General features: G+C 39.1%; 1 protein-coding gene across 11 annotated transcripts in view; it reads right to left on the bottom strand.

Annotated features, from left to right (window-relative positions):
• Positions 1-26,109, bottom strand: part of ZNF521 (zinc finger protein 521) — a 281,436-nt gene that overhangs the window by 121,181 nt on the left and 134,146 nt on the right. For 9 of the 11 annotated variants that reach the window (XM_075920829.1, XM_075920828.1, XM_075920827.1 and 6 more), the window contains one exon: positions 16,340-16,424. In XM_075920829.1, the coding sequence (XP_075776944.1) occupies positions 16,340-16,424 (85 nt within the window). The remainder of the gene's footprint in view (positions 1-16,339; positions 16,425-26,109) is intronic. The other 2 variants (XM_075920822.1, XM_025186698.2) reach the window with 1 other exon arrangement.

Genomic DNA, 26,109 nt, shown 5'->3' with positions numbered 1-26,109 from the left:
AATGCTCTCTGGCCCATAATCGGAAGTGTGTACAACTGAAGAGTGTGGAACTGGCGTCACTGATAAAGCAGTTTTAAGAGACATGATATTTCAATTGAAGATGTGTCAGTGTTAATTTCTGATTTAAATTTGAATGCTAGACAGTCATAATATTAAGAGAAAGAAGAGCAGGGAAACAGCTGTTTTGCAATAAAAAAAGAAAGGTACATAGTCCCTAAAAAATGATAAAAATCTATATTTACTGTTCAAATAAAAATTCACGTACATGGTCCCACTGGAGAAATTTTCTAACAAGGTATCTGACTTACATAGTGGAAAAAACATTTTCCTTATTTAAATTGTTATTTGCATAATCTCTGAAATAACAAATTAGGCCCCAATCAAACAAATACCTAAATATGTGCGCAGCTTTACTCCTATAGAGGTACACCTGTGCCTAAGTGTTTGCAGGAGCAGAGCCTTACAACAGACATTCACCCCCATGAAGAAGTGCCAAAAAAAGGACCACCTTCAGCTCTGCAATCAGAACTGCATAGAGGATACATGCATGCTACCAAGCCAGGGCCTCTGCAATACTTTGCACTTGGAAGGATGCCTCCATACTCAATGGAGGAGGCACTGAAGGCACTGGAGAAAAGAAGAGCTGAAGAAGGCAGCCACAGGATCCAGAAATGCATATCCTCAGTGCAGCAACCTGGACAAATCATGCAGGAGGTTTGTTGTTTCTATTCCCATCCATAAACTGAAGCAGCAGTTCAAGGCTGCAACATGTCAAAGATTCGTGCATTGCTCCTAGGTTGGGGAAACAGGTGAATTGTGTCTCTCCAGCGTTCTCAGTACAAAGCATGTAGCACAATGACTTGGCTTTTAGGTAAGTGAAGTGAATGACCACATTCAATCTTACTGGCTGATAAATCAATTATAACACATTCTTCTGATCCTGGCTGCTTCCTGTACCGCTCAGAATGCAGCCTGTTTGCTTGTAGGGTACCGTATGACACCACTGACTTCTCTGTGCTTGTGTTTCTTTAAAAAAAGGGATGTTCTTTAATAAAAATATTGTTTTAAATCCCCAGGCTAAGAACAGAAATTGCCCTAAGCATCCTAAAACCATGGCACAAGATCACCAATTTATTTCCCAATGAATTGAGGATATGTCTACACAGCAAGTAAGACACCCAAGTCTGGCCTGTGCCAGCTGGCTCAGACTTGCAGGGCTAAAGCTGTGGGGCTGTTTCACTGCCATGTAGATGTCTGGGCTTGGGCGGCCAGGAACCTGTGAAGTGGGAGGATCCCAGACCTTGGGTTTCTGCTCAACCTTGGAAGTCTACATAGCAATGAAACAGCTTCTGCAGCCTAAGTCAGATGATGTGGACCATCCACGGGTTTTTCTTTACTATGCAAACATACCTACAGGGGCCAAAAGAAAAACAGACAGTATTTTTGTCATTTAATATTACCAATAAACCATTGACAATTCAATTGCATGCTGCCTTTACCCACCAATATTAATTTATCATGAAAACAGTTGAAACCAAGGAATAACCCCCAAAAAACCCTCAAAAATCTAATTTCTGTTCTTTTCTGGATTATACAATAGGTAAAAGCTAGGTGAAAGAAGGAAAGTGTATTACACTGGCTATAAATTCAGTATTGTTTCAGTCTAAAAACTATTAGCGAAAAATGTCATTTTTATCAGCAATAAATACATCCTCTTTTAAGGCGCAGATGACGAAGAATGCTCTGAGGCTAGTCATCTGACCAAACTGGCATCAATAAAGTACTGCAAAGCCACCCGGGATACCAGAGTTTGGAATTAAACTGTGATTGGTCTGTACCTAAGAGAAAAGATGATGTCCACAATGTTTCTAAAGATCCCCTGTGCTCCACTGATGGCCAACAGTAAGTTTGGCATCAAGAGAGTAAAGAAGATAGGAAGTAATAATAACAATAAAAAAATAATCTGGTGCAAATGGACCCCAAGGTGTAGTAGTCATCCCAATGCAACAATCACCCTTCACTGCAATTTACTGATGTTGTTTCATTACAATACAGCATATAAAGGTGGCAATATTCAGGCACACTATTTAAAGCTACATGATTTGCAGTACCAGCCATGGCTGGTATTGGCCCAGAATCACAGCAAAAGAAAGGACAATTTCAGTGGAGACTACTAAAAACTGTATATTCTTTGCCAGTGTGCAACCATTTGTGTGGATGGGTGGCTCTTACGAGATTTAGCTGAGAACCGCAGAAATCAGCTTTGTAATAAAACAATATATTTTGTACATTATACTTTTGACAAATAAACTGTACCCCAAAATTCTTTACAGAGGTAAAAATCTGGATACATCTAGTTAATCTGGTTTCAACACAGAGAAATTGAAAAAATTTAGGCAAGGGAGAAAATAGTATGTCAGTATGTGAGCTCTGATAATAGATGGAGACAGTGAGACAAAGATATAGGAAGATTTTTCCAGGATGCTGAAGATACAGAGGAAATATATCTTGAATCAACAGTGACAACGGGCTAGATCCTCAGAATATGTAACAGACTTCTTTGACTTATATGGATCTATATTCATTTGTGCCAGATGAAGATTATGGCCTTGTAGGGAGTGACTGAGAGAAGATCACTTTGGCATTAAACTAGGCTGAAGTAAAGAAAAGACAATGTAATGTCCTCAGAGGATTATCCATAAACAGGATGGATTAGTTTTAATTGTTTTCTGAAATGAATAGAGTTGTTTGAGGCAGGTGTTGTGGCAGAAAGGCAAGCAACAGCAAGCACCACAGGTTGAATAATAATAAACATATAAATAATTTCATTTTTTTCAAATTTATGTCATTTTAGCACATTCAGAGCACTTTAGATACATTAATTTACTCTCAAACCACCATTATTGTCAATTTGAAAATGAAGAGCTGTTGACTTGTCCAAGGCTACCGAGTGATATGGGTAAAAGATACCAGCAAAGGTGGAGATGAAGAACTGACACATTTGTATTCTTATGGAAAATATGAACATGCCTACATAGGATAGCTCAGAGTCAAAGGCTATTTCTCAGGGGATGGTCAGAAGCAACAAATGCGAAGTCTGAGTTGAGAACAGAGACTTAAGAGGAGTTATAATATTTTAGAATGTTTCTCTTTCAAAAAAAAAAAAAAGAGGAGTACTTCCATTGCGGAGACATTTAGTTGAAAGAGATGATAAAATCACAAGTTTATAGAAAGGGTAGACTGGGAAGGGTCTTGTTTAAAGTCTTGTACACAAAAACATTATCCGTATAAAAGTGGGAGTTAGCACAAAATATAAGATGACCCAGATGATGCATCACAGAAATTAGACAGAAAGACCTGAGGAAGTCACCTAATCTAATGCTATGCATGCCAGTGAAAGATTTTGCCTTGCAGTATATTTTCTGGAGTAACACAATAAAAAGGTAAAATGTGAGCATTTCTATTATAAATGCCTGCTTTCAGCTACGCATAACGTTACAACACTTTCAACTAATGGCCTGATATTTTCCAAACCAGGTTTCAGTCCAAAATTGGTATTTGCTTAAAAAGAAAAAAAGTTCAGCCATTTTCAAATAAGAAAAAAAAATACTAACCCCCATTAAGCCTTGCAAGATTTTTATTTATGAGCAGTAGTGCTCAAGTGGTTGGGGGTTGAAAGTTCAGATTTAACAGGGAAATGTCACTCAAATATAAAGAAGTATATTTGACTGTTCTGGTGATAACTGGTTTTGATTTGATCATGTTATGACAGTTTGAAAATCACATTCTTCACTAATGCAGTACTTTGGGTGCATTTTAGCCCATTTTACCAAAGAAAGGGCGGTGTTATCCATGAATGGGTGGCTAATTTAGCTATACTGTAAACAAAGATCTCCTAAGCTGAGTAGTGAATTAATCAGGTCACTGTAGAAGCCTAGGTTGAGGGGTTTTTGGCAAGGTGATCTTTTAATCTCTGGGGCCCCATGTAGGTGTGTAGCTAGTGGCATTGACAGTGAGGATACAGAAGTACTTCCTCTTGCATAGGTGGTGTCTAGTCAAAAGTTATAGATAAACAAATTATTGTGTTTTTAAAACATGGTATTCTAATGAAGTAATAAAAAAGTGGGAAACATTCAAGTTACATAGTTAGGCATTCAAAATGTAGGACCTGAATTTAATGTTGCAAGCAGATTCTTCACTACACCCACTGTACAAATGCTTCCTGATACTTTTCAATAACATAAAATATGTTACTCCTTAAATTATACCATCTAATATCTTGATTTTGTCTACAAGCTAGGAACTTGCATCCTGTAAGACAGGGTTCTGAAAGAGCCTTTGTCTCCTAAACTATGGATAATGTAAGATGTGAAATCCACTGGGTAAGTACCACGTATGTGGTGGTCATATTTAATAATGAAAACATCACATACCTCTGTAATCTATCATGCACCTTTGATCGTGTCACCTTTACTCTGTCCACTACCACTTCTTCCGCCAGAATTATCCTAATTTATCCTAAACTATTCAACATCTTCAAATAGCTCCTCGTTTAAGAAAAAACAACCAACCAACCTACCAAAATAATGTTTTCTTTTTTCTTTTAACCTGTATATTGAATTCATCTCCAAACTTATTCTGGTTTGAGGTCATTGACTAAAGACATTCAGATTTACACCAGATTGTAGAACTGATATTTTGTGATCCTGCCACACTAAAACTGGTACCTTTATATCAAGGGTATATACCACCTGTTCCTAGACAGGATAGCCCTGAGAGACTGATTTTAAGATCTTGACATTTTTATACACAGAAAAGCTAATGTATGTAAATACTAGGTTTTAAAGATTTATTAATTATATTTTCCTCTACCTCACAGCCTCGCAACAGTTGTACTCATATTAATGAAAGTGTCATCTTTACAAGCTGAGGGATATGATAAATAGGCCCGGTTAATTTTTTAAACTCTCCGACACATTTGTAAACCTTTACACTAGAATTACTCTCTCATTAATGTATATTATTATGCACATGCATGAACATATACATACATAACTGTATACGTACTCAGATACACACTTGAGTGCATTAAGCAGGTGTCACTGTTTCAATTGACTATCAATTCTTCACGTACCTTCCCCCACCACGTAACATTAAGTTTATTGCAAACATGAATGTGTACACACATGAACCCATTCTGACCTTATACACTGCCTGCAAAAAATATTTAGTTCAAATAATGTTATCAATTTCCAGTAAGTCATTTAAACTAGTAGAAACAGAGGTTGTACAGTAGCTGTACCACTATGATGATAGGAGCAAGATACTTTTCTCAGTAAGGATCACTGAATGTGTCACTGGTTAATTCCTGCTCTACGCTCCTCATTAGCATTACTCTCAAGTTTCTGGTTATCATATCCAAAATATTAAGACATAATAAGTACAAAGGTGCAGATAATTGGATATTAACCAGAACATACTTGACTGGGCAGGAGGTAGGGCTTTGCTTAAACTAATCCTGAAATGTATTAATCACCAATTAATGAATGGGTTTCAAATTCATTTTCTATTATAGAACACCTCTGAGTATCTAAGCTTTTTCTAACAAAATGAGTTAGAATAACAGGCTAGGAATTAGAAACACTCCAATTTGAGGCTGGCCTGAATTAATTCCCTTTAGCTTGTTGTCAAGTTTATTGAAAGCAAGATTTACAGTACTGGTGACATTTTTAAAAGGCTGAGAAAATAAATAAATTTTAGGACATCACCACTTTCATTTAAACTCTCTATTTGAATGTAACAAATGGTCATGTGGAGGCTAAATATTTCATTGGAGAACTGCCCCGGCTTCATTTAAGTGCTCAAGTGCAAACACAGATCTCTAGAAAAAATAGATTTAAGAACTAAGTAAATACTGGAAACATATTACCAATTAATCATCAATTAATGATTTTCAGTAGTGTACAAAGACAAGCACTCTGCCTTTTTTTAAAAATACTGTAAGACACGTGGTTATCTGAGAAAAAATGTATATAAGTTTGTTCATATATACAATGCTGTGAAAAATATTGAGAGCATCTGAGCTTAGAAGCATCACCCCCACAGACACAAGTAACTTTGTTAAGATTCTTTTGCCTTAACCTCAAAGCTTTGCAAAACACAGTAAACTAGTAAGACATGTTTGTATATTTTATCAGGGCTACCTGGCTGCAAATAGTTACTACATACACGAAAATAAGTTCTTATTTTCTAAATATATTTAACACCAAAAAAAGAAGAAAGAATCCAAACAAAACCTCTTCTAAAAACTGGATATTTTTTTATATTCTTACTTTTGTAGGATTACACTTTTATGGATGCTTTGAATGTATGCATCACATATTTTTATTATCTGAAATAATAGTGCCTTCTACTGTACCAAAACAGAGAGAGAGAGAGAAAGAGAGAGAGAGAGAGAGAGAGAGAGATCTTTAGTGTTACTAATGAAGAGTATTATATCAGACATGGTTGAAATACTATTATTCCCCCTTTGTCTCTCTCTCTTCACGCTGTCCTGGGTGTTATTTACTTTGATGTGAATTACATGTAAATCCATAATATCCATCTCTCTGTTTTTTCCATAATTTGTTGACTTTAATTTTAGTAAGTCTTAAATAAGCACTTACTGAAGATGAAGTAAGATATGCAAGCAAGTAGTCCTTTTATCAACAATTTTGCCACAGAAATACACAAACATTTCAATGGCTCTTCATTAGCAAACAAATCAACAAGTGATATTTTAATGCATGACTTTATTCCATCTCTGTGGGGACTGTAGTTGAGAGTGTGATGTACAGTACAGAGAAAAGAATCATCAGCCACAATGTCCCAGGGCTCTATCCATTGAGGACTTCTCAGCCTCTGCTTAAAGAGTGCATTTAATTGACTGATAGACAGTAGCTTCTTTGTTCACAAAAGACAGCGAAGTAATGGCAGCTTGAAAATCGTACCATCTACGGGATCTCCTGAGACTAGTAACAGGGGGATATGTGTCAGGAATAAATAAATAATCTAATTATTAAGCCACTTCCTGTCAAGTTAACTCCAATTTGTTGGCTTTTGAAGGCAACAAAACGAGGCATTTTTCCTCATTATGCTTCTCTTTTTATACCACTGGTAATCACAGGCGGATTAAAGGGTGGCTGATTGGTTTTTTTGTCAAGAAACTGAGAGGCAGCCAACAGTACAGAAAAACAGAGTTGGGGTTAGAAGAAATTTCATGCTTGTCTCCTTTCCAGCTCCCTAACAGCCCACATGGCTGCCCCATACAGTGCCGCCAGCTGTACAGCAAATGTGCACCCCTCCAAGTGCGGCCTACCAGGCCATAGGCTCCATCCTGAGAGCTGTGAGATACCTTGCAATCTTGGCAGGTAGCTATTGCTGTCATAGGCATAATTCTAAAGGTGACCTACGAAGCCCCATCAGCTCACCAAATGCAACAATATGAACAGCTGAAGTTTGACACCCACTCTCCACATTGGTTTCTTTTGTTTTGTTTATTGCACTCAATGGACTCGAAAGCAGGAAGAAACCTAAGAAAATACCTCATGAAGGAATTGTTGGGGTTTATTATTTGCTAAGAATGTGAACAATTTAGGAATAACTACTTTGGATTTTAATTTTTAAACTGTATTCTATAGTGATCCATATCACATACCAAAAATGTGCACAAGCAACTGTTAGGGCTGCAGTACAAAAGGAAGATAATAAAAAAAAGAACAAAAGGGAGAAGTGACACAAAGCTTTTAATTCATTCTGTGGTGCCTAGGTATTACAACACAAACTGTATGATATATACCAGAACATTCTAACTGTATATCCTTGCACTACCTAGATACAAGAAAACAGGTAAGAATCAAGTCAAATTATTTTATTTAAATGCCCCCCTTTCCTTGAAGGAAATTATAATGTAAAGAAGCTGTTATAAAATACTAGCTTTTTTGGTGGTTTCCCCTCACCCCCCAAAACATCTTTATAAAAAATAATTATGACTCTTTCTCAAGTTTAATTTTTCAAAAATCAAAGTTATCTGAGTTACACAGGAGAGAGATAAAACATCTAAGTTGGTAACGTTTCCGTGTTAAGTTTTTTTTGCTTCATATTGTATTACTTTAAAATGCCCACATTGACTGGGGAGAAATGTTTTAATTAATTAATTTATTTACAACAGTTTTTCATGAAAGTCAATATGAAGCCTCTGAAATCTACAATCAAATCAAAGCAGCTCTGTGGTTCAAATCATAGAACACTAAGAACTAAAAGTTGATGTTTGAAACTAGAAGGGATGACATGACTTTAAGGTTGGTGTTCTAGCATGTTTATGGCTGCATTTGCCCTTTGTCAATGCATCTTGAATTTTTTGTTAAATTGCTCAGATAATTAAAGCCTCTTCATATTTACAGTCTGCTTCATTGGTACCATGAATTCTGTTTTCAGTTACTGTCTGCAAATTCCCTCTCTGCACAATTTCATACTAAGCAATAACACTTCATTTTACATAAGTTTTATCTGATGTCCCCATACAGAGCTGCCAGCTGTACAGCAAATGTGCAGTTCTCAAACTGAGGCCTACTAGGCCACAGGCTCCATCCTGAGATCTGTAAGGCACCTTGCTGTCATTGGCAAGCTTTCCCTGCTATCGCTGTTACCATCTCTCCACACTACACACAACTTAAAATCATCTGATTATTAGAATTTGTGGTCCACACTCCATTTTATCCTTTATTTAATTTATCCCCCGATCACACATTTGTTTAAATGTTTTGGCTGGTTTACAAATCATGCAGCCATCTGCACAGTAGGTGTGACACCATTTTTTAGACAAAAGTTATATTACAAAACAACAAAGATAAAGTCATTTGAAATGCTTTGGTGTTTGTTATTCTGCCTGGTTTGCTTGGACCAACTCTAAGAAATAAATAGAATTTTCTGTGTAAATCGATGAACATCTATGAAAAACAACACCCAGCAGAACGCAGAGCTTGCTCCATTACCTACGTTAATATCATGACAGCTGAGGAGAGATGACCTGGCCCACTTCTCATCTCTCCTGTACAGATGGCTATTAAAGAGAAAGTATCCCTTTTGTATGGTCCATGTAGAAACCCTTTATGGGCTTCTCAAATAAGCCAACATTGCCCACATGAGGGTAGCTTTCTGTTAGTATTAAATAGCACAGATTTAATCTTTTTTTTTAAACCCAGCTTCTCATGAAATAGCCAAAATTGCATCAGATTTTACACCAAAAGAAGATTTTTGGGATGTTACATGTTTTTTGCAAACCATATAATAAAGTTTACTTTAAGTTTTTGAAAACTTCTTGCTAACAATGAATATAAACATGAGATTCCAAAGTACCCGAATGATTTTCTCATGCTAAGAGGTTAGAATCCCCCCCATGTGTTAATTTCCATTATTTGTTTCTGACGAGTCAGTAAAAGCTGGATAGACAAAGGGAAGTCTGTGCCTCTTCATATTCTAGTGTACGGATCCCTATCTTTGAATTTTTCCCCCAAAGACATGTGAAAGACCCTCATACAGGAGAATGTCATTTTTACTGTATAATACGTAAGTTGAAATTCTGAAGAAATGATACTTATAGTCACCAAAGCACAATGAATATTAGTCACATAGTGCTGCTTACTGCATATGTGAAAGAAAAAATAATGTTTTTTCACGACCTTAGGCATCAGGCAAACTACAGAATGTGTAAATGTCACTTGCCATTACAATTAGCTTAAAATGTTATTGGTGTCTACAAAGCTGATTTATGCATTTTCTTTGCCTTGACATCAGAAATATACTCCACATGTAACATAATGCACTTTGCATGTGTCCGTATATGAGGCAAATAAAATGATTTTTACAGTTTGTATCTATCTATACACATACTAAATACATATATATATATGTGTATTCATATATTTTTAAAAATCAATTAGATTCAAATATCATGTATTTGCAATACAAGATTTCTCCAGATCTCTCAGTGTTTATACCTGCTTGCCAATTCAAGATATAGTTTTCAATTTTCATCTCAGATGAATTAATAAATTATTTCCATAAAAAGTGCTTTAGAACTATTACTGTCTCAGCAAAGACTCTCTTAATCAATTTGTGGGCCCAGTCTAATACTCACTGAAGTCAATGGGAGCCTTTCCATTGACTCTGATATTGGTTTGGACTCTAGATTCATCGTTATTTTCATGCTGCAGATTTTTTTCCTGATCCCTGCCCAGAATACACCCTTCTTTTAAACACCCTTCTGTCAAAAACCACACATTTCAAACACACACCCCTCACTGCTTATAGTAGGTATCAAATTTAAAGGGAAATCAGTTTGTTTACTCATAAAATAGCACACATATCTATTAAAAACTGGAGATGTTAAAAATCACTGCATCCTAGTAATACCATAGCCTGGCCCCTATCACCACAACTTTTCATGCAGACAGTGGTTATCGCTACAGAGCCCTGGCTTGCTTTCTACAGTCAATGTAAGTTGCAGTGAACTACTAAGATTATGGCTGTTTTTCCCCTTTTATCATTCTCTTTGTCAGCCTGATCAGCCTTCAATGGTAAATGTGCTGCTCTGTTGTGCACAGCCAGCGGCTCGCAATTTGCTCACTATGTTCTATGAGACAGTTGTTTGTGGCTGTTTGGAACACATTTACCTCTTTGGGGATTTATGCGCTAGTTGCAATGCCAACTTCCATAGTGATAGAGATTTCTTTCTAACTAAAATAGATAATTAGAGGCTGGTAATTATTGGTCAAGAATTATCAGAGTGAAAAAAATTAAGCTCTTCATAAATAGTTCTTGGCAAAGTCATCACTTTACATTATCTCATGCCTAACAGCACTTTATTCAGAGCACTTATAAATTTACACTACTGCTGTTGAGCCTCATAATTTTATATGGGGTAATTCCTTTGCTGAGTTAAACACATCTGAATTCCCTTGATTCCCTTGATTGTGAGTGTGTGTGTGTGTGTGTGTGTGTGTGTGTGTGTGTGTGTGTGTGTGTGTGAAAAAACTTATAGACATGGTCACACTTCAGTCTACATGCTCATGCTTGAAGTAATACAAATGTAAAGAAATAGGTAAAAGAAAATAATGTTTGCCATACTCATTTAAAAGAACAGGTGAAGGAGTGCAATAAACATAACACAAACACCGGGAAAGTATCTTTCTGCACTCTGGAGTCAAATGCCAACAGTAAACTATGTGAACTAAACAAAGAGGTACCACGAAACTTCCCTCAGCAAGGGCGCTCTCAGCAAGGATTGCTCACTCAACTCCCGGGGATGTGGATTGCTGCCACAGTGAGGTCTCCTCCTGGGAGCCAGGTAGGCAGGGGCTGGCAGCCCCACTACCAGGGAGGCTTCGCTGCAGGCTCTGCAGTGCGTGCAACCAATGACATTTTCGGTAGTCACACGGTTACCCTATTACACGATTTTTAACATCCCTAGTAAACAGTGTGTAGTTGGCTGCTGCTTGACAAAGCATGGTCTAGAGCAAGGGTGGCCAGCCTAAACCCGAGAAGGAGCCAGAATTTACCAGTGCACATTGCCAAAGAGCCACTGTTCTATGTCACCAGCCCTGATCATCTCCCCACCACCACTCTCAGCACATCCCGCCCACTGGCAGCCCCACCAGTCAGTGCCTCCTTCTCCTTTTCCTCCTGCCCACTGGGATCAGCTCTCTCTCAGTGGGAGACACTGGAGGGGGGAAGCATGGGTGTGACAGGCTCAGTGGAGAGGGTGGGAAGTGGCAGGATCCTAGGGGGAAATAGCCTAGGGCAGAGCTAGGGGTTGAACAGTGAGCACCCTCTGGCCCAGTGGAAACCTGTAGCCCCAGCCCTGGACTTGGTTCCTATGCAAGGAGCCCGCATAATAACTTCTGAAGAGCCGCATGTGGCTCTGGAAACACAGGTTAACCACCCCTGGTCTAGAGAAATGTATACAAAATTGGGGATCAGGAATTCCTCAGCTCTCTGCTACTGACTACCTCTATGTAGCCACAGGTCAGTGGTTTTCTGCATTTTTTTATTTGTGGACCCCTAAAAAATTTCAAATGGAGGTTCGGATCTCTTTGGAAATCTTAGACATAGTCTGTGGACCCCTACGGGTCACAGACCACAGCTTGAAAACCACTGCCTCTGGTAAAGTATTTCACTTCTCTGTCTCTGTTTATCTATAAAAAGGGCATGATAAACACTTATCTACATACCTTATGACAAGTATGCTGAAAGGACTAATTACATCTGTACGTTTTGAAAATATAAAATACAAAGTGCTATATAGATCTGTATAATTACTGACAAAAGCCATTTCTCTGAAATCCTTGCATATAAACAAATGTAAATTGTTTTGTTGTCAAAGATACTTAAGGTTACACCTCACTAGGTCATCTGCAGATTTTATTTTCCATTAGGTGGCATAATCCATCTTGTTAGATTGATTGAAATGTATAATAAAATCTGAAAAAAAACCCTCTTAACAGGGAAGAGTAAGAGGCTTTTCAAATACCCTCTAATCCCTCTTCCCCTGCTAAATGACTATTTGATATTATATTTGATTAGACAAAAACACAGACAGACACACTACCTAAAAATATCTACCCTCAGTGGAGATATTTTAGCCAACAAAGTAATGCTGCCTGCCTTATTTAAAAGGCTAAGTTTCATACAGGGATTTTTAAACCTATATTTGCCTTAGTGACCTTCTATAATGAATCCACTCTCTCTGGATGTTAACAACATGAATCCAATTTAAGGCCAATGGACAGAATAATTACAGGGATCCTATCAATCTGTTTAGACCACAAAATTGCTGAGGACATACACATTTTTTTCTTTAATCGGTTAAACATGTCTCTCAATGGCACTCAATCATTTATTGATGGACTCTCCTCACAATGGTTTGATGGATGAACTCCCACACTCCAGGTCCCATCATACCGTGTCCCAGGAGTTACTACCATCCTCCGTTCTGTCTTAGTGTCTCCATTTCTGGCTCAGTTGTTTTTTAAATCTTATGTTTTTTCTCATCTCCGTATTCCCCCCTTTCTAATTGCTATTTATTTCTGCTCTGCCATTTAGTAGTTCCTTCTCTGCTTAGGATGGGGGCCTCTACTGGTGGTTCCAGAGACATGATCACATGTGCCTTTGCAACTTCATGTTGCCATAGGCACTCAGGAGAAAAATAATTTTCATCCGCTTCTGCAGCTATCTTCATTAGGAACTGCTGTGGGAGCAGGGCTGGAAGGTAGGTGGGCCTTCACTACTTCCTAGTTTCAGGAGCATAATGCATAGATGATGGGGAAGGACTGACATGGGGTGTCACAACCTTCCCCCGCACTCAATTCCCACTCTTATTTTGCCCTCCAACGTCATGTGGGAGTCTTCAGATTAGGAAAAACTAATCCACATCTATCAATAAATACAATACAAATACTGACTGACTAGGAGGCCAAAAATAGTAAAATATTAAACCAAATGAAAAATCTCTCTCTTGAGATGGGGAAATAATACCTGAAGCTGAGAGGAGGTGTTATTCCCACAGTCCACCTGGGTATTACTAAACCCCTTGATTTTTATTTCCTCCCTCCTGCTTTCCTGAAGCATTCGCTTGCTTGGTCTACCTCACTCAACCTGCAAGGGCAAATTTACTGTGTCCTGTTCTGCCAATCCTTGTTACAGGGGAAGAAGGGCAGCAAGAAATGTTTTATCAGACCGAGTGGGCTCTTCTACTGCTCACAGCTTCTGATTTTGAAAATAGGGTGCTTAGAATACTAGGGTTTTATGACAGGCCAGCAGATTGGAAGAAGCCTCCAGATGCTGATAGTTATTTGTGTGTTTTATCTGTTTATTTTGACATATACATATTCAGAAACACACACATTCTGTATATTATTATATCCATCTCCTCCACACAGTAAGGCCAATCTTAAAACTTAGACCGACTGATGGCACTTTTTTAGCCTTTCTTTATAGACAGAATGTGTTCTCGGGAAAAGGCCTGTCATGCTAGTGAACCAGGAAATAAATTTAAGGGGGAAGCGGAAGGATGGGAGAAGTAAAATTAGAAAGATAGCTAAATCCAATAAATGGTGAGAGAACTAACAATTTTGACTTCCTCTGCTTTGGTAGTGAAGTAATGTTCACAAGTTGAACCAGCAAAATTCTTATACTGTGTTGATTTCTCCCTCCCTCTCTCCCAAATCTATATATTATTAATTAGGGTTGCACCACTAAGAGCTGAACTGTTACATCTGGCAGTATAGATAAGAATCTTCCAGTGAATACAGATGATCAAAAGCATGACCTGCAAATCTCCCTGCTTGTGTTTTGAGTGCCTTCCCAGCCGCTCCCACACTGGGAAGATTTTGTATTAAGCAAATGTAAATCTGTGTCACTATGGTTATGTCATGAAGCAATATCATGCATGGTTGATGCAACACCTACTAAGAAAAAGGACCTCCTTCCCATTCAACCTCATCCAAATTTACAGAATAAAATACAAACATCATTAACTCAGTTTTAAAAAACCCTCAATTACTATCATATCTGATCAACACTAGTCTGGATCCATCTTACTGTACCCACTAAACAACCCCTCGCCCTCCTCCAAAAGATTTAAGGAGTAGAGTGATGCCATTACCAAGGAATCAGAAGCAGATGGGCCATCCATGGCAAACGATCACACTGTTTGAGACTGTCTGGCATTCCAGCATTATCCCTGACCTACATAGTTTTTGACAATTTCTCATTGTCAAATTCTAAGTATCCACTAATTGCTGTAAAAAATCATTTAAAAATATGCCATACACTGGAATCCAAAGAAAACAACAAAAATGTGTGCTCTGTTATGCGTAATATTCTATTTTTAAATTCTAAGTTACTGATTCAGATTTAACATTATGAAGCTGTTTGTTATATTCTCCCAAAGATTAAGAATGTCAAAAGTGAGACAAGCCAACAAGTAAACCACTGAACTGCTGTTCATGCCTAACTCATAATTTGTTGGTTTTCATTTTTCTTTAAGAACATAAAATGTTCATATTTTAAATGTATTAAAATTATTAATAGGCCATTTAACTCGCTGCTTCATTAATTTTGTCAGGCCACGTATTGTTCAACCAAACTACTAAAATTCATGGAAGAAATTCACAGGCTTGCTTGTAATAAAATATTTTGTTATATCAGTCCAGATATATCTGAGTTATTGAAATAAAAAGAAAAACTTCTTAACAACTGGACCTGTGATTACTGGTTGCTCTGCTGCACTGTACCTTCTGCAATTTGCACCAATATTTTTATGTTACAACAAAAACAATCTGAAGTAAGTGTAAAATCAATGATTCCCATCCCTGCTTGCTATATGAAATTTCTGAAAAGAGGCTAATAACAAAATAAGACAACTATGGCAATGTTATTTTATTAGCGGGCAAAAGATGTGCTTGATAAATTTAATTGACTGGTAGAATTCTTAGAGCTATTACTGAGTGGTTACCAAATTAAAAACATTGTGGGCAACCCCATGAGAATAAGCAAGTAATAGGAAAATATGAATATTAAAGAAAATGCTTTTTTTGTTGTTGTTTTATTCCACCTCCCAACTCTAACATAGGTTTGCAAATATCAAGCCCTGTTTAGATCAAGAATCCTAATAGAAAATTATTTTAAATAGCTGTATCTAAAAGTGCAGTCCCTATTGCTGAGTACTACAATTTTTTATTTTTAAAAATAAGATACAGTATTTAATTTTGCACAGAAACACTCCAGATTGTTTCCAGACTGTTCATACAGAACATATAATACTACTTTTATGGCCATTTGAATTATTTATATTTCCTAAAGACAGAAACTCGCCACTTTTGATTTTCGTACCAAGGTGCTTGAGCAGCACACTGTAGTATCATTATCATAATAACTTCTGAAATTAAAACCTGTCTAAAACTCTACGGAAAGCTAACATCCAGTTCATTAACCATTCCTGTTAGTTTGTTTTCAATAATGCAAAAATGATTAGAAGTTTAATTTGTTAATCACCTGTGTTTTGACTGGAAGTAGATATATAATTCTCTGCAGAAGTCTAAACTAGCCCTTGCAGAAAATAAAACATGCTAATGCTTTATCAGGTCTAATAATATGAATAAAAAAATCAATCATGCCTAGGTAAATCATTGACGGTTGCACAATTAATTTCTCCTTAACTCTGTTTAATTTTGCAGGCAATGATGAACACATGAAGGAGAAAGGGCTATCTATCTTCAACAAGATTTAGTGCTTCACTTACCAATCATGTGATTTGCAACATGAACCTGGATATCCCATTCATTGTAGAAAACCATCTGACACTTGATGCACTGGTAGGTCTTCTTCTAAAGAGAGATGGGTAGAGAAAACGTGTTTAAACATATAGCCGGAACCATTTCATTACAACTCAAAATGGTTAGTTCAAAGTGGCAATTTAACACACTCCAGAGGTGTTTTCATTAAGAATTCATTATTAATAATAAATAACACTTTGCTGTCTTTAGCACCTTTTACCTGAGGCTCTCATAGCTCTTTACACATGGCAGTTCTTAAGCTTTACAACTCCACTGTGTGGTAAGAACTGTGATAAGGCCTGTGTTCTCAGATTTGTAAAGTAAGATGCAAAGAAGTCACATGGAAGTTCTTCCTTTAACATTAATGGGCTTTTGGATCAGGCCCATAAGGAAGTGGTGGTAAAATCCATGTATTCTAATGCCATTATTCCTCAAAACCAAGAATTTTTCTGTCAACCTACCTACTGACTCTCGGGAAAGTGAATTAGCCTAAGGATAGGTTATTCTGTGGCTAGGAGCCTCCTAGCCCAGTAGAGCTTGAGACAGTACTCAAAACATAACAGTGTGGACATTGTAACTTGGAGTGGAGCTCCAGCTCTCAAGTCCTATTAGTGTGAGTCTGTCTACACCGTCTGGGAGGATTGCTTCCAACAGTGGTATAGATGAACCCTCAGGTTTCTATTTGTACCTTTCCAACCAAAAGCCCTTTGGAAGCAATGCAAAGGGATTTGAACAAAGTGTTACATAAGAACAACCATACTGAGTCAGACCAAAGGTGCATCTAGTCCAGTATCCTGTCTTCCAACAGAGGCCAATGCCAGGTGCCCCAGAGGGAGTGAACAGAACAGGTAATCATCACGTGATCCCTCTTCTGTCATCCATTTCCAGCCTCTGACACCATTGATGGATCAAATCTCCATGCATTTACCTAGTTCTTCTTGAACCCAGTTAAAGTCCTGGTCTTCACAACATCCTCTGGCAAGGAGTTCCACAGATTGACTGTGCGCCCCTTGAAGAAAAACTTCCCTTTTGTTTGTTTTAAATCTGTTACCTCTTAATTTCATTTTGTGACCCCTATTTCTTACGTTATGGGAACAAGTAAATAATTTTTCCTTATTCACTTTTTCCAACCCAGTCATGATACTATAGACCTCTATTGTGTTTCCTCTTAGTCTCTTCTTTTCTTAGATGAAAAGTCCCGTCTTTTTAATCTCTCTTCTTATGGCACCCATTCCAAACCCCTAATAATTTGTTGCCCTTTTCTGAACCTTTTCCAATGCCCAATATATCTTTTTTTAGTTGAGGGGACCACATCAGTATGCAGTATTCAAGATGTGGGCATACCATGGTTTTATATAGATGCAATAAGATGTTCTTGGTCTTATTTGCTATCCCTTTTTTAATGCCCCCTAACATTGTTTGCTTTTTTGACTGCCACTGCATACTGAGTGGATGTTTTCAGGGAACTATCCACAATGACTCTAAGGGTGCGTCTAGACTACATGCCTCTGTTGCCAGAGGCATGTAGATTAGGCTACCAGACATAGTAAAATGAAGCGGCGATTTAAATAATCGCTGCTTCGTTTAAATTTACATGGCTGCTGCGCTGAGCCGACAAACAGCTGATCAGCTGTTTATCGGCTCAGCGTGATAGTCTGGACGCGCGGGTGTCGACATCAAAGGTATTTGTCGACCACCCAGGTAAACCTCATCCCAGGAGGCATACCTGGGTGGTCGACAAATACCTTTGATGTCGACACCCGCGCATCCAGACTATCGCGCTGAGCCGACAAACAGCTGATCAGCTGTTTCTCGGCTCAGCGCGGCAGCCATGTAAATTTAAATGAAGCGGCGATTATTTAAATCGCCGCTTCATTTTACTATGTCTGGTAGCCTAATCTACATGCCTCTGACAACAGAGGCATGTAGTCTAGACCAGTGGTGCCCAACGTTTTGGCGCTGCCAGGCACCTGGGGGCGGGGCTGCTCACGTTCTGCGCGTATGGGGGCAGGGCCACTCACAGGCCACATGACTGGGGGCGGAGCCAAGCATGCGCCACACGCCCGAGGTCGGCACCGGCATGTGCCGCGATCCCGGGCAGGGGCTTCCCAGGTTCTGCGCGGCGGGGCCGGGACTGGGGGTCGGGGCCGGCCATGCACCCAGGGCTGGCACCTGCCGCATGCCCGGGGGCAGGGCCAGCCCAGATTGCTCCGCGGGCGCATGTAAAGGGCCCAGCGGGCGCTATGGCGCCCGCGGGCACCAGGTTGGGGACCACGGGTCTAGACGTACCCTAAGATCCCTCTCAAGTAGTTACAGCTAAATTAGTCTCCATCATATTGTATGTATAATTGGGATTATTTTTTCCAATGTGCATTACTTTGCATTTATCAACATTACATTTCATTTGTCATTTTGTTGCCCAATCACAGTTTTGTGAGATCTTTTTGAAGCTCTTCACAGTCTACTTTTGTCTTAACTATCTTGAGCATTTTCCCCCTCACTGTTTACCCCTTTCTCCATGTCACTTATAAATAGGTTTGGTTCCAGTACGGACCGTTGGGGGACACCACTAGTTACTTCTCTCCATTCTGAAGCTTACCATTTATTCCTACCCTTTGTTTGCTTCCTTCCCAGATTAAATGGAAAACTTCTTGAATGACCAAAGTCAGTCTGGAAATAACCGTCTGATACATTGTTCTCACAGGGTTATCAAATCTTTTGTTTTTCAAAAACAAGTTGAGGCCATTGGTAACTATTTTAATTTTTTTAATGACAGTAACAAAGTGTGCTATGGTAGTTTTCAATGGAAACCATTACAGACCTCTTGGCTGTTTTTCATTTGAACCAACTAGAAATTTCATGCAATAACTAAGTCAAGGCTTGGCACGGAGAAATTAAATCACCACACACGTGGAGAATAAGTCTGGTTTTCATTCAGTTTTACAAATAAAATTCGAAAGGTCTGCTGTTTAAGATGTTACAATTATTTTTCCTATTTTATGACCTGTATGTAATGACACTGAAATCATCTGCAAAAAACCATTTTGAACAGATGCTGTCCAAAAATCTTACTTTTATATGTAGGCAAACGTGAACATGCTATAGTACATCTTAATCTAGCAGAGACCTTTAAATAATGACAACCAGGATCAAAGATTTATTTTGTTGAGCTCTTTACAACAAGAGGCTTTTGATGCTGACATAGAATTGTGTATATATATTGTGTATATAACAATCACTCTTTAAAAAAAAACATTGTTTCCCTTTAGAACTAGTTAGAAAATATTTCTTACTCCCAGTTGGCCAACATTATATATTGTTTATTAGCATACTCCTAGCATTATTTCTGATATGTGACTTTGTTGAAAAACCAAGACACATAAACTTAATGGCTGGTCTTTTCTCTTGTTAGCACAGTAAAACAGTATGTGTGTCAGAATCGTCTACAAAAATTATGGCTGATGAATATGATGACAGAACTTCTTTGAAGTCTAATGATAAAGAATAAAATCACTTGACAACAAAAAATAATAACATATCAGCACTTACTAGCTCTTCAAAATGATCTGACATATTTGCAGATCCACATAGATGTTTTCTTTTATCACAAAGAAAAGAATGTGTTTGTCATTGTTGCAAGATCAAACATATCTTTTTTAGTCTCAAAGCAGCTTCTAAAATGTTGCTATCAACTTTTATTAACTCAGAGTATATTTGTCTAGAGGTGTCTAAACTTATCTATCAATGAGCTTAGATATTAAGAGATCAAAAACAAACATCACATACTTATTTCCATACTTTTTATATTTCTAAACAATCATTTTTCACTGTAAAGACACCAGTGCTTTTCCCATTGTAGTCAATATGGCAAAACTGTCATGGACTTAAAATGGATGTAGGAACAGGTTGTAACTGAAGAACCCATACAAGTCTCTTGAGTCCCCCTCTAGACATTTGTAAGGTACAATGGCTAATATTGGACAGACAGAAAAAGATCTCCATTTCTCCCTCCAAAGAATAGAAAAAGCCAGCATATATTTATTGACATTTAATAATTTCTTATTAGATCTGGTTGGGAAAAAATTAGCTGAAATTAAATATTGCTTAAAGAAAAAATGCTGAGCGCATTTCCACCATCTATTTTCTGACTCTGTTTGGAATGAAATACATATAATCGGCACAATCAGAAAGAAATCACCATAATTGTGTAACCACCTACAATAGCTTTTTATATGTTCCTTGAGTATATATTAATTTAGACTTTTACAAATAACTTTTTAAAAACTTTTGATATTTGAGGGTTAAGAGGCAGTTTTTCTTATTTGTTTACTCATACTGATACGGCGTAGCTTCCAAAAAGGCAACTTTTTCAGGTGATCTCTTTTTATGGCTGATTTTTAATGCAAATTAATTTCTGCCTTTTCTGTTGCTTTTTTCACATTCTGTATTTTAATTAATTTTTTGTTAAGGTGTTCAGTGGCCTATCAAATATGAGCACTTACAAAGAAAAATTTGTTTCTATTAAGAAATATTCATTTGTAATTTCTAACCAGACTCCACTGTTAAAAATACAACTGAAAAAAAAATCTATGGACTATCAGGGTAGGATTTTTAAAAGAGCAATGGTAAAACTCCCACTGACTTTTAGGAAGCTGAAGGGTTAGATAAATATTGAGTGCTTTTGAACATCCCATCCTAAAAAGTCAACAAGTTGGTGACAGAATTGTTTGGTTTTACATATAAGCCTCATGAAATGCATATTAAACCACAGTGCTGCAGACACAAACATAATTCAGACAAGCTGTGGAACACTGAAGCTGTGACTTAAAAATCTAGATATCAAAATGCAGAAGAGATGTAAGCAATTCTTCTTTTTAGGCTTCAGAAATGCAATGAGTCAGTGATGAATAATATGTTAAATTGTATGTTGTACTAAAGTAGAGCTGGACAAAGGCGAAGGGTGGGAAGCAAAAGTAGCTTTATATCATCTTTCCACACTCCTACTCGATGAGGCCAGTTCATTACCCAGACCAGCTGCAGCAGCTTTAAGGTTGCACTTCATCCACAACTGGGGACAGCAACACATATTAAAAGGGTCCTGCTGGGTAGCTGAAAGCCCTCCATTAGGGCAATATATGTAGCAAAGTGGAAGCACTTTGCTTTGGGCAGCCCAGAAGAGCTTTTCCCCTATGGAAGCCTCTATTCTGGCTACCTTTGACCTTTTGGATCTTATGATCCAGGGTCTTGCTACCTCTTCAGTCAGGGTTCACCTTGCGGCTCTCTCAGCCTTCTACTCAGGTTCCCGGGGAAAGTTGGTTTTCATTGTCCCCATGATACATCGGTTTTTGAAGGGGTTGGACAGGTTATACTCACATGTGCATCAACCCCTTCCACCGTGAGACCTTCACCTGGTGCTCACTAAGCTGATGGCAACCTCCCCCGCCCCTCATTTGAGCCAATAGTGACGTGATCTCTTTTACACCTTTCTTGGAAGGTTACCTTTTCGGTAGCTATTACTTTCTCTAGGTAGGTGTCTGAGCTCCGAGCTTTGACTTTGGATTCCCTTTACACTGTCTTCTTTAAGGATAAAGTTAAGTTTCACCTGCACCCTGCTTTTTTGCCCAAGGTGGTATCCCAGTTTCGTGTCAATCAGGACATATTTTTGCCCATGTTTTACCCCAAACCTCATGAGTCTGGAACAGAGCAGGCTCTACACACTTTAGATGTGCCTTGGCTTTTCATTTGGATAGGACAAAAAACTTTGTATAAGTTTCCTCAGCTGTTTATTTTGATAGCTGACATCCTGGATCACATCCTGTATTAGGGCCTGTTAGGAGTTGGCTCATTTACCATCTCCCCCCATTATGACTCACTCCACTAGGGCCCAGGCCTTGTCTACCACCTCTGTGGCACTGGTACCCATTCTAGACATCTGCAGGATGGCCACCTGCTCATCGTTGCATACTTTTGTGAACGATTACCCTCTAGCACAGCAGGCTAGGGATGACACAGCTGTTGGCAGAGCAGTGTTGATGGGCTTGGAGTTCATGAACATGTGGAATACAACATTGCTCTACCACACTTGACATCATACTGGCCTGCTGAGTGATGGTGTAGTCGCCGTAGTGGGAGGAAAAGGTCACTGTCCAGCATATGTCTTGGATCAGGACTAGGGCCAGAAATGCCACTGATGAAGCCTGAGTTCCTGTGGAAGGGACAGTCAAGATCATAGAATCATAGAATCATAGGACTGGAAGGGACCTCGAGAGGTCATCGAGTCCAGCCCCCTGCCCTCAAGGCAGGATCAAGCTCCGTCTACACCATCCCTGACAGATGTCTATCTAACCTGTTCTTAAATATCTCCAGAGAGGGAGATTCCACCACCTCCCTTGGCAATTTATTCCAATATTTGACCACCCTGACAGTTAGGAATTTTTTCCTAATGTCCAATCTAAACCTCCCCTGCTGCACTTTAAGCCCATTACTCCTTGTCCTGTCCTCAGAAACCAAGAGGAACAAATTTTCTCCTTCCTCCTTGTGACACCCTTTTAGATATTTGAAAGCCGCTATCATGTCCCCCCTTAATCTTCTTTTTTCCAAACTAAACAAGCCCAGTTCATGAAGCCTGGCTTCATAGGTCATGTTCTCTAAACCTTTAATCATTCTTGTCGCTCTTCTCTGTACCCTTTCCAATTTCTCCACATCTTTCTTGAAATGTGGCGCCCAGAACTGGACACAGTACTCCAGCTGAGGCCTAACTAGTGCAGAGTAGAGCGGCAGAATGACTTCACGAGTTTTGCTTACAACACACCTGTTAATACAACCTAGAATCATATTTGCTTTTTTTGCAACAGCATCACACTGTTGACTCATATTCAACTTGTGGTCCACTATGACCCCTAGATCCCTTTCTGCGATGCTCCTTCCTAGACAGTCGCTTCCCATCTTGTATGTATGGAACTGATTGTTCCTTCCTAAGTGGAGCACTTTGCATTTCTCTCTATTAAACCTCATCCTGTTTACCTCCGACCATTTCTCTAACTTGCTAAGGTCATTCTGAATTATGTCCCTATCCTCCAAAGAAGTCGCAACCCCACCCAGTTTGGTATCATCTGCAAACTTAATAAGCGTACTCTCTATCCCAATATCTGCATCATTGATGAAGATATTGAACAGCATGGGTCCCAAAACAGACCCTTGAGGAACTCCACTTGTTATCCCTTTCCAGCAGGATTTAGAACCGTTAACAACCACTCTCTGACTACGGTTATCCAGCCAATTATGCACCCACCTTATCGTGGCCCTATCTAAGTTATATTTGCCTAGTTTATCAATAAGAATATCATGCGAGACCGTATCAAATGCCTTACTAAAGTCTAGGTATATGACATCCACCGCTTCTCCCTTATCCACAAGGCTCGTTATCTTATCAAAGAAAGCTATCAGATTAGTTTGGCATGACTTGTTCTTCACAAACCCATGCTGGCTATTCCCTATCACTTTATTACCTTCCAAGTGTTTGCATATGATTTCCTTAATTACCTGCTCCATTATCTTCCCTGGGACAGACGTTAAACTGACCGGTCTATAGTTTCCTGGGTTGTTCTTATTCTCCTTTTTATAGATGGGCACAATATTTGCCCTTTTCCAGTCTTCTGGAATCTCCCCTGTCTGCCATGATTTTTCAAAGATCATAGCTAAAGGCTCAGATACCTCCTCTATCAGCTCCTTGAGTATCCTGGGATGCATTTCATCAGGACCTGGTGACTTGCTGACATCTAACTTTCCTAAGTGATTTTTAACTTGTTCTTTGTGTATCCTATCTTCTAAGATGGCAGGAGGTGGAGTACCTGCTTGTTCCTAGCACATATACATGCAGCAAGTGATCCAGGATGAAATTCTCCGTGCTGAAATTGGTAGGCCTTTCACCCTGTCTGTTGCTGCCACAAAGAGCTTAATGGCTTTGAGGAATGCTTTGATTCTCTCAGTGTAGAAGACGAGAGCACATCAAACATCTAACATGTGGAGATGCTGTTCCTCCATATTCTTGTGCAGTTTGGGAAAGAAAACTGCAGGAAAATAGTCTCATTACTATGAAACTATGAGACCAATTTTGGGAGGAACGCTGAGTGGGAGTGCAAATGAACCTTGTTTTTTACAATAACACCATATGCAGGGGTTTTGAATAGAACAGAAGCTTTTTCCATGGGAGTAAGAAGGCCTCTGAAAGGAAGCCCAGGCTGTGACCAATTTTGCTCACTGTATGCTGACATTTCCTGTTCTGCTTAGTTGTGAACATTTCTACGTGGAGACACCCCCAACTCTGAAAGATGAATCTGGAAGAGAAACACCTGCTGAGGTAATCAGCCAGAGTGTCCTGGGCTCCCAGAAGGTGGGACATTTCAAGATAGATGAAGTGTTTCACAGAAATCCAGCAGGCGAATGGCCTCTTTATTCAGGGTAGAGGAGCACACTTCTTCCTCTCTATTGATGGAAAACATGGCTGCCATGTTGTCCATGAGCCCTTGTATGACTTTACTCTTAATCTTGGATAGGAACACCAGGCACTCTGAGCTCGCTGATGTTTGTGTGCAAGACGAGCTCTTTTAGGACCACAGGCCCTGAGTCCTGAGGTGCCAGAGGTGAGTCCAACAATTTAAATCAGACATGTCCAAAATTAGGGATATTGTTGGGGGACGACAAGGGGACCACCTGCACCCACCAATCAGGGATATCACCACCAGTCAAGAGAAACAAGGATCAAGGTGGTAACTGTAAGCACTGAGTTCAAGTGGTGGCCGTTCAGTAAGTACACTGGGGCCACTCAAGCTTGTAGAAGTCTGAGGTGCAGTTCTGTGTGTTTGACCATGTAAGTGCATGCAGCCATGTAACCTAAAAGTTTTGAGGCCAATCTGGGCTACTGCGATTCAGTGGGCCTTGACCATGGATACCAGAGACAAGCAATCCTATGGGAGGAAGACTCTAGCCCAAGTAGAATTGAGCACTCCACTGATAAATTCTATCCTGGGGATGGGGATGCGAGAAGACTTTTGTTCCTGGGTAGCTTAAACCAGATTGATGCTGGCTTTCACCTGGATCTTGGACTAGCTCCTGATCAGGCATTCACTGAGGAAAGGATATACCTGAATGCCATACCTTCTAAGGAAGGCCAACACTATTACCAAGAATTTTGTGAAAGCTTGAGGAGCTCGCAAGCCAAAGGGAAAGAAGGTGAATTGGCAGTGAACTTGGTTTGCGATGAACCTGAGGAAACTTCCGTGGCCATGAAAGATGGAGATGTGGAAACAGGCGTCTTTCAAGTTGAGGACAACGTGCCAGTCCCCTGGATCCAGAGAAAGAATAACAGAGGCCAAGGAAATCATGCAGAACTGTAGGTTCTTGAGACAGTTTTGAGACAATGCAGTTATAGGATGGATCAAAGATTCTCTTTGGCCTTCAGGATTAGAAAATAGTGGGAATAACATCCTTTCCCTCTTAAATTCTGAGGTACCATCTCCACAGCTCCTATCCACAGCATCCAATGATCTGAGGTAATGAGGGACCATACTGCACTGAAGTAGGAGAGTTGGCCTGAAAAGACAGCAGAGGCAGTATCTAGTATGGGAACTAATATAACACCCCAGGATGCCTCTTCAAAAGTTCTAGTTGGGGCCTCCTGGTTATCTTTGCGAGCCTGGTTGTGAAGCTAAGGTGGAAAGGGATGGGTGGTTCCCTG

This window comes from Pelodiscus sinensis, chromosome 2, assembly GCF_049634645.1.
Source record: "Pelodiscus sinensis isolate JC-2024 chromosome 2, ASM4963464v1, whole genome shotgun sequence".
In the NCBI taxonomy this organism is placed as follows: Eukaryota; Metazoa; Chordata; order Testudines; family Trionychidae; genus Pelodiscus; species Pelodiscus sinensis.
The sequence above is the reverse complement of the archived record's forward strand: the minus strand, read 5'-3'. Positions and strand labels throughout refer to the sequence as shown.